The sequence below is a fragment of the Myotis davidii genome, unplaced genomic scaffold (genome assembly GCF_000327345.1).
Source record: "Myotis davidii unplaced genomic scaffold, ASM32734v1 scaffold309, whole genome shotgun sequence".
Taxonomy (NCBI): Eukaryota; Metazoa; Chordata; class Mammalia; order Chiroptera; family Vespertilionidae; genus Myotis; species Myotis davidii.
Window position 1 is genome coordinate 3,267,771 of NW_006383013.1, and position 9,837 is coordinate 3,277,607.

A 9,837-nucleotide genomic window follows, 5' to 3' on the forward strand; every position below is an offset into this window, starting at 1 on the left:
TCAAAGTAACACTAAACTCTAGAGAATCTCAAATTTTGCAGCTGACTTTTCATCTTAGTGAATTTATTTTCTTCCTGAAAACCACTTCATTTAACAATTCAAATTGAAGAGAGGGGTCAAGAAATCCTCCCTATGGGAACAGCGCCAGCTTCCCAAAAATATCCCAACAGACTTCATTCTCCAGTGGTCTTACCTTGCCCTTCCGAAGGCGTCGCACCGTGTCGCTGGGGCTCCAGTCATTGCTGTAGTCCTGGAATATTAGCAACACATGAGTCCCAAGAAGTTAAGGGATCAGAATTATCAGTGTGCCAGCTCCCCGCCTCAAACTCTGTGTCTTAGCCCCTAAAGGGGGACATATTTTGTGGGAGGGAATGGAGAAAAATTAATGAACTGAGATAGTCTTGTTCTGAATTTCTGAAGAAACTAGAACAGGAATAATACAGACGGGAAGAGATGAATCAAAGACAGAATGAACCAATTGACAAAATCAGTAACGCTGTGCCTACTGGTTTAGGATATCAACCCCTCGATGCAATCAATCCCATTTTTGAGATTCTAAATAATAGCTATGCCAGCATAAGGAAAGAGGGAGACATGTTCCTTTTCCAGACTTTAGGATATAGTTTCTTCTTATGAATCCATTTGCTTTTTTATGTGCTTCATGGGAGTACAAGCTTCACCAAGTTTCCAGTTCACATTGATGATCAAAAGTTTCAAAGTACAGCCTTCAAAGAGCAGCACAACGGGGAAGGAAAGTGTGCTAGGACTGAACCAGAAAATAGATACTTTTGAGTCCAAGTTCCGCCATTTCATAGCTGTGAGACCCCAGGCAGGCCCTAATGTTTAGAAATCAGTGTTCTTATCTATAAAACGGGGTTAAATTAACAGGTGCTCAAAAAGTTGGGAAGATCAAGCAAGGTAATGTCAAAGCACTTTACACTGTGTACAGTGTCAACCCAGTGTAAGGTGTTACTCACCCTAAACTCCCCCTTGGGCCTCCCCAGCTCTGGAGCATAGCTTTTGGCAGGTGTGTCCGAAAGAGCTGGAAGAGAACAGGCAGCTGTTTTAGAAGGACACCACCTTCTTGTCATTCCTTTCCTCAATGCTTCCTTCTTGACTTGTAGGCTCCCAAGGTATGCTTTAGGGCCCAAAGTAATTTTTGGTACCTCTCCAAAGCCAGTATCCCAGAAGTCACCCATTCCCCTGTAATCAGAATCTACCTCTTACTCAGTATGAGAAAATTTCTCTAATAATGATGAGAGATTCAGAATAAATTTTATTAAATCGTCTAATTACCACTTTTCTCCATGATTTCCCAGACTTTACCCCAGATCAGTAACGTCTCCCAAAGTAATCAAGAAAAGAGGGTCAATGCCTACCATCAGAAAGGGACTGGAAACTTCCAAGTCTAGTTCTCCCTAAAGATAAAGAACACATGAGGGAGGAGGTGAGCAGTTAAGCCAGACCCATTCTGACTTGGTTAAGGATGTAGTGTGTATAAAACCTTATTATGCATTATGGGAACTTAAGACTTAACAAAAACTTTATTCCATTTCAGAAATTTAAGACACCATGGGGGAAAAAGGCAAGGAGGAAAAAATTTTTAATTGCGATAAACTATACATAAAATTTACCATTTTAACTATTTTTGAGCCTACAGTCCAGTGGCATTGAGTACATCAAAAGTACAACCATCGCCATTATCCAACTCCAGAACTTCTTCATCATCCCAAACTGAGGCTCTGTACCCATTAAACAATAACTCCCTGTTCCCCTCACCCCCAGCCCTGGTAACCACTACATATTCTACCCTCTGTTTCTATGAATCTGACTATTCTAGATACCACATACGTGTATACGTGGACTCATACACTGTTTATCTTTTTGTGTCTGGCTTATTTCACTTAGCACAAAGTTCTCAAGGTTCCTCCATGTGGTAGTATGTACCAGAATTCTGTTCCTTTTTAGCTGAATAATATCCCATTGCATGTACATTTTGCTTATCCACTCATTAGTCAATGGACATTTGGGTTATTTCTACCTTTGACTATTCTGAATATTGCTGCTATGAACATTGGTGAATAAATATTTGTTCAAGCTCCTGCTTTCAATTCTTTTGGGTATATACCTAGAAGTGGATTTTTTAATCATATGGTTACTATGTTTAACTTTTTAAGTTTTTTAGGAACTGCATACTGTCTCTCACATGTTCTACATTCCCACCAGCAGTGCACACGGGTTCCCAACAGCAATGCACAGGGGTGGGGAGACCTTTTGACCTAGGCAAATTTCTTCAGTACCTGTCAAGGGGTTAATGCCAATTGTGTTCACATTCTAGAAACCCAGACCAACCCCTCTGAATTTCTCTCATTTCTCCCACTCTTGATCCCCAACTGCCAGCTCCAAAGATAATTCTTTTTCCTTCAATAATCATCTCCCACAGTAAATAAATAGAGTAACCGAGTATTTTGTTGTTGTTGTTGTTTTAAATCCTCAACTGGGGATATTTTCCCATTGGCTTTTTAGGGAGAGGAGAAGAAAGAGGGAAAGACAGAGAGAAACATCAATGTGAGAGAAACATAGCAATTGGTTGCTTCCCGCATGAGCCCTGACCAGGGCCCAGGCCAGTGAGGAGCCTGCAACCAACGTGTGTGCCCTTAACTGAAATCAAACCTGGGACCTTTTGATCTGAAGGTGGACACTCTATCCACTGAGCAAAACCGGCTAGAGCCTGAGCATTTTTTTGAAAAAGGAAAAGACAACTCCCTGTGGCTTTAACCACCACTTTTTACCTCTAAAAAAGTTGCTCAGGGAATAGGTAGAAGTAGGCTTGGGTAGCTGCGCATAGGAGGAGAAGCTGTTTCGGCTCTTTAGCTGCTCACGCCCCTCATGGTTTAACCCACTGTTCCCAGCAGTCTCTTTGATGGACCATGAGATACCTGTGAGATAGTAAGAACTAAATCAGTCATTCTCATCCAAATAAATCCTAGATAACAAACATTCCAACAAACTCTTAAAGCTTTTCACCAGAGGCCCTGGTCCTTTGGCTGACATCGACTTCAAAAATCACGGAAGGGAGAAAAAATAGAATCAAATAGACTAATCAACAGAAAAATGGGCAAAGGAAATGAATAAAGGGATCACAGAAAAAATATTCAAAGGGCTATTAAATACATGAAAAGATGCTCACCCTCACTTTTAATAAGATAATTACATACATGAAAAGTAAACTGAGACACCACTGGTCCCCTCTAAGACTGGCAGAGATCCCCAGGTTTAATAACACCCTGTGTCGGCAAGGCTGTGGGGACACAGGAACCCTCTGACACTGCATTGCTGGTGGGAGTATAAATTGATGCAACCCACATGGAGGGCAATTTGGCAATATCTATCCAATACAGATGCAAATGCCCTCTGCCAATAACTTCACTCTAGGACTTGATCGTTCATAGCCACCTCTGAGAATACAAGGTCATTGATAGCAAAATAAACAACACAAGATTGGAAACAATATAAAGTTCATCATCAGTGAGCTGATTAAATAAATTACAGAAAATCCATATATAGTTATACCATCCTGCTATTTAAAAAATCAGAGAATGAGAAAGCTCTTTACGTACTGATATGAAAACATTTCCAAGCTATAGCATTAAATGAAAAGTGCAGGGTATAAAGTATGCTATCACTTGTATAAAAATGGAGTAAGTTTATTCCTATACATATTTATAAATGTAAAACGAATCTTTTGATACATACATAGGAAGCAAACAATCGCAGTAATTTCTTGGAAGGACAGGGACTAAGTACTAAGTAGGAGGGAAACCTTTGCCTGTATACCTTCAATACTTTTTTATTTTTAAATCACATGATAGTATTTCGTATTAAGAAAATTTTTTTTAAATATCCTTAAAAATCTGATAGACTGCAAAGGTATTACGTGGTATTATATAAATACTAGGCAGCGAGACTTGGTGGCTAAGGAAGCCAGTTATGCCAATAGTTATGAGCATGTAAGTCAGTAGTTCTCATATTAGAAGTATCTGCAGTGCTTTTTATACAATGAGACCCCCTCCACCCCATCCCTATCGCCGGCTGAATCAGTCTCTGGAGTGAACCCTAGGAACCTCATTTTAACAAGCATCCAAATGGATCTAAAATAGCCAGTTAAGTATTAGCCCCAGGACAGCAGACCTACCCACATGGGAAATACTGTTGTACTTCCCCAAGGATCTTCTCCTGGGGTTAAATTTCCAGATGTGTGCATCTGAAAATAGCTACCCTCATTCCCTTTCCTGAGAAGCACTGAAGAGACAAACAAGTGGGCCTTTATTGGTGACAAGAACCCTGAATGTCACTCCCCTCGTCGGGCCTTTTCTACTTACTTCCCACAGGTTCCCCAGTCCAGCTGACTCTCTCCAGGTCATCATCGTCGTCATCATCCACGAAGTCTCGAAGGCTATTCACTGCCCGCTTGGATTCCTTTAACTGCAGAGAAACATCAGGTGGACACTTAGGCAATCAGCAATGCCCACCCTTCTCTTTGAAAACCAAGAAGGCTGAGGAATTGGAACTTGAAAATGGCCAACACTTTCACCTTCTGTAACAGGAAGTCTAGTCTGCTAAATATTTGCCAAGAAAACAAATTGCTTTTTAGCCAACACTGCAGTCCCGTGGCAAAGGAGGTGGGAGGGCTCGGAGTTCTAATCATATTCCTGGCAATGCCTTGCTGTGTAAACCTGAATTAGTTTACCGACTCTTTCAGGTGTTAAAAGGATATGTTCCTGCATTTATAAAACAGACACAATAAACGGACAAAATCTCCACCCCAGTCCATCTTTCAAATAGAATAAACTATATCACATGATAAAAGACAGGATTCTTAAAACAAACAAACAGAAAGAAATGAATCATCTTAAGACTATAAAGTAAGAAGGGCAGAGAGCTGGTTTTTACAATCCTTCTGTTTCTTTTCTGAGGGCTCCTCTCCATGAACATTTTCCTAAAGATTTGACCCAAATGATTTCTGAGCCTAATGGAGACCTGGTGAAGTCAGGTTACCAAGCACGCAAAGGGAAGGAATGTTAGAGGCACTGAAGGGAAGGGTGCGGCCTTCAGCAACTGTTCATGGAAACCTACCTGAGAGAGCTCATCATCATCATCATCAAAGGTGAAAGCCTTGAACTTGGAGCTGTTCCAATATTCCTCCTCATCAACCTTTGTCCGATTCATCTGGAGTGAGAGGAAGACCGATGTACAGTATGACCCTTTCTAGATTCCCCCCCAAAACACTACAAGTCCCCCGCAGTAATCAGAGATGTAGAAAAGAATCTGGTAAAGCAAATACTGAACCTGCCATGTAAAATCAGGTTCGTGGGTATCCAAATGATCAAACCATACTTTTGATCCTCTAATTACCTACAAGTAGTCATTCATTTCTACAATACCTACTTTGTTCAAGGCACTCGCTCAGGTATTGTAAGGGATATTTTAAAAGTGCAAGATACAGTTCATCTCCTGAAGGACCCAATAACAGAGCTGGAGTATTCAGCACAGGTATTTAGAGAGGTAACAGTGCAAGGCAGACAAGTGTTTTAACAATGTATTGCCACCCAGCCATTGTGGCTCAGCGGTTGAGCGTTGACCTATGAAACAGGAGGTCACGGTTAGAGTTCTGGTCAGGGCACATGCCTGGGTTGCAGGCATCAACTTTGCTGAACACAAGATCAAAGCACAAACAAGCAGGTCATTACTGCATTCATGTGTTCAACACATATATATTGAGTGCCAGCTCTGAGGCTCTGGGAATACTACAGTGAATAAAACTGACAAACATCTTGCTCTTATGTATGCTTGTTAAATGCCTGAAAGAATAAAAGCAATTTTAAAAAGCAGAACTTTCCTTCCTATATCTTCAAATCTTCATTAACTTATTAACAAGTACCTACCCAAACTTGGGAAGTAAGAGCATAGCAAAAAAATATGTGTGTATATATATACCCATACATATATATTATACACACACACACACATTTGGTTGAAAGACCACAAATCCCCTCTCATCTACTCTAAAATTAGATTCTGGTCTGAAAAATATTTGCCCTAGAATTACAAACTAAGTTATCAATGCTAACTGGATAGAGTGAAAACTGGTTTAAACCAAGAGCTAGGTCCAAAATTTCCACACCACCACAAATAACTCCAAAGGCTCCACAGTGTCAAATTCTCAAGGATCAATGTGCCCTTCCTTTCTTTACAATAGCACCTTTCTCAAGAGAACCTTCGAAACGCTCATCTTGGCAGCCCTGTTGTGGTTTCTGATGGCCCTTACCATGTTCTACTTTCCCTTTCTGTTTTCAGGGCATATAGGGATGGCAAAGGTATGGTTGGCAATTTTCTACTGCCTGATCCCTTCCCATTCTACTGAACTCAGGTGTAGCTTAAAAAAAAATTTTTTTTGTAATTATAGTTTTATTGATTTCAGAGAGGATAGGAGAGGGAGAGATAGAAATATCAATGATGAGCGAGAATCACTGATTGGCTGCCTCCTGCACATCCCCAGTGCAACCCAAGCATATGCCCTTGACTGGAATCGAACCTGGGACCCTTTAGTCCACAGGCCAATGCTCTATCCACTGAGCCAAACTGGCTAGGGTGCTTAAAAGTTCTTTTGTATACTTAACTCCAGGGTGTCAAAACCAAATTAAAAAGCTGGCAAACAATGAAATCATTCCTCATTAGTGGTACAAGCACAGGTTTTGTAGTCAGGTAGCCTTGAGTTCAAATCTTTATTTCTCCAATTCTGAGAAAACTGGGTAATAATTTTCCTTCTAAGCCTTGGAGAAAATCATATCCTACCTACACAGGGTTGCAGTGTAGAATATATAGGACTCAGGAAACACCTATCAAAGTGCCTAGCAGAAAGTAAACACTAAACATTAGTTCCTTTTAGTATAGGACCTCTTACCGACATCTTCCTACCTCAGTTTCCTCATCTGTAAAATGGACATTAATAATAGAAACCTATCTTATAGGACTGTTGTGAGGCTTAAACCATTTAATACATGCCTGACACAAAATTAATGCTCAGTATTCTTTTAGTATTTTTTAAATTTAATTTAATTTTTATTTATTTTTAGAGAAAGATCCATTTGTTATTCCACTTATTTATGCATTCATTGGTTGATTCTTATATGTGCCCTGACCAGAGATTGAACCCACAACCTTGGTGTATCCAGCCAATGCTCTAACCAACTGACCTACCCAGTCAGAGCCCTTAACTTTTATTATTAATGAAGTATTATGGTACCTTGGAAGAAGCTAGAAAGAAAATATTTTTAAGCAATCCTAAAGATTAAAAAAATTTTTTTGATATAAAAATTCTTAGTGGCCATCAGAAACACTGTAGGCATGCATAGAGCATATACTGTAAAGTCTCTGGCACAGGTGCCAATTTATAAAGCACTCACTTTGTCATCCTCAGAACAACCCTGTCAGGCAGGCCTGGCAGATTTTTTTTCCATTTCACTGTTGAGGGAAATGAGGCACAAAAGGATTAGCTATCAAAGCCACCTTGCTATGCTATGATCCTGGTTTGCTGACTCCTAGATCATTTCCACTTTGACCTGCATGGTCCTTCTATTTTTCACTATAGGAAAAACTAGGGCAGGTCATCTTTCACTATAGTAGATAAAATCTGTAAATATCTACACAGAGGATATGATTTTACTGATTTTAGTAAGAGAGGAAGGGGGGCCCGGGCTGGTTTGGCTCCGTGGATACAGCATCGGCCTGTGGACTGAAGGGTCCCGGGTTCGATTCTGGTCAAGAGCACATGCCGGGGTTTTGGGCTCGATCCCCAGTAGGGGGCGTGCAGGAGGCAGCCGATCGATGATTCTCTCTCATCATTGATGTTTCTCTCTCTCCCTCTCCCTTCCTCCCTGAAATCAATAAAAAAAAATTTTTTTAAAGAGAGAGAGAAAGAGGGGAGAGAAACATTGATCCGTTGCTTCCTGTACACACTCCCACTCGGGATCAAACTGCAACCTAGGTATGTGCCCTGATGGAAATCGAACCTGAAACTTTTGGGTATACTCAACCACTAGAACCAACTGAGCCACTGGCCAGGGCTGGAATTTTTTAACCACATATTTTAGACTTGGACAGATACTTGACATCAATTTGTCTATTGCCAAATCAGAACCTAGATTTACTTGGCAAGTAAAGGGGTAAATATTTAATGGCTCAAGAACTTATAAAGCAAGCAGGTACAATTTTAAGAGTGAAAAAGGTTGTTTTAACACCCTTTAAAATACTTCAGAGGTCCAGCCAGCGTGGCTCAATGGTTGAGCATTGACCTATGAACCAGGTGATCACAGTTTGATTCCCGGTCAGGGCACACGCTCAGGTTGCAGGCTGATCTCCAGTAGGAGGCGTGCAGCAGGCAGCGTATCAATGATTCTCTCTCACTGATGTTTCTATCTTCTATTTCCCTCTCCCTTCCTCTCCGAAATCGATTAAATTATATTTTAAAAAAATACTTAAGACTTGTCCTTATGGTCACCTATTTAATAAAAGCCCACGAGGGTTGAAGAACATGACCAAGAAAGATGGGGAGTGAGGGGATTAAAACCCGGAAACCAGGTCCTGGCTGAGTAGCTCAGTTGGTTGAAGTGTGGTCCCAACACGCTAAGGTCGATGGTTGGATCCCTGGTCAGGGCATATCCAAAAATCAAACAATAAATGCATAAATAAGTGTAACAACAAATCAATGTTTCTCTCTCTAAAACATCAATTAAAAATAAAATCAATAAATCCATAACCAACAAGCTTCCCTGCCTCAGGACAACCCAGAAGCCAGCTATGGAGAAGTTAGATTCGGATTCGGTTATCCTCTGCCAAGCCAGGCCTACAGGGATGAGGCTATGAACTGAGACCAGAGGATGTGAGTTAAATTAGTGACAAACGTCCAAGAAGTCAAGGATCTACCGCAGTTGCCACAGCCCGGCGGACCCTTGGTTGACTAAATACTCGTTTAAATCAAACGTCGGGGCTGAGTCCCAGCTCCAACCCTGAGCGTACTCTGGTCTCCCAGCCTGGGGAGCTCCGACAGAAACAGTCAGGCCTGGGGGTGTCTAGCGACGCCTCAAAGAACAGGGGGAAAAGATCATGTTGCGAAGAGGCTGGACTCAGCCAGACCCGCGGCTCAAGGGGTTTGGGACACCCTCACCTCTTCCACACCGAGCCCTCCCAATCAGGACCGCGCCAGGCTCTTCGGCTGCTAGACAAGCCTTTCTAGACTGGGTGTGCGGCATAGCATAGGGGCGGAAGGCGACAGTCGCGAAGGGGCAGCTAGAGGGCACCTGCGGCGAGAAAGGCGGCGCAGGGCATGCTGGAAGTTGTAGTTTCTTCCCGCTCTGGCGTCAGGCAATGCGCGGCAGAACCACGGGGCTTATTAACTACAGCTCCCAGAATCTCCAGAGCACGGTGCTGAGGTCGTTTCCTTCACTTCTAGCGCGACCTTCCGTAGTTGCCCAGCGAGTCACTTAGCGAAACTACAACTCCCAGGAGGCTCAGCAGAGGCCACTCGGGGTCCAGGAAAACAATGAGACGTGTCCTTTGTGTCCCTGCGAATTAGGAGAGGTCGAATGAGCGGTTGCGGTTCGGGCCCCGAAAAGCAAGCCAGAAGGTTCTGCGGCCGCTTCTAGTAGTTTCTAGGCGCTGCCGGGTGCTCGGACCAGGCGGTATTGAAGTGGGTGCTGGGGCTGCTCGGGATCAGGCGGTACTGAAGTGGTTGCTGGGGCTGCTCGAGACCTGGTGACGGCGCGATTGGAAAGCCGA

At 42.4% G+C, this 9,837-nt stretch overlaps 1 protein-coding gene across 2 annotated transcripts in view; it reads right to left on the bottom strand.

Moving 5' to 3' along the window:
* The window catches only part of VIPAS39 (VPS33B interacting protein, apical-basolateral polarity regulator, spe-39 homolog), a 26,591-nt gene extending 17,267 nt beyond the window's left edge, over positions 1-9,324 (bottom strand). The window contains exons 1-8 of one of the 2 annotated variants that reach the window (XM_015558061.1): positions 9,227-9,315; positions 7,467-7,524; positions 5,137-5,229; positions 4,383-4,485; positions 2,793-2,939; positions 1,380-1,418; positions 978-1,042; positions 194-250 (exon numbers count right to left, since the gene is read on the bottom strand). In XM_015558061.1, coding sequence (XP_015413547.1) covers positions 194-250; positions 978-1,042; positions 1,380-1,418; positions 2,793-2,939; positions 4,383-4,485; positions 5,137-5,229 — 504 coding nt within the window. In that variant the 5' untranslated portion in view covers positions 7,467-7,524; positions 9,227-9,315. Of the gene's footprint in view, positions 1-193; positions 251-977; positions 1,043-1,379; positions 1,419-2,792; positions 2,940-4,382; positions 4,486-5,136; positions 5,230-7,466; positions 7,525-9,226 lie in introns of both variants that reach the window. The other variant, XM_006778829.2, reaches the window with a different exon arrangement.
* Positions 9,325-9,837: the final 513 nt, after the last annotated feature.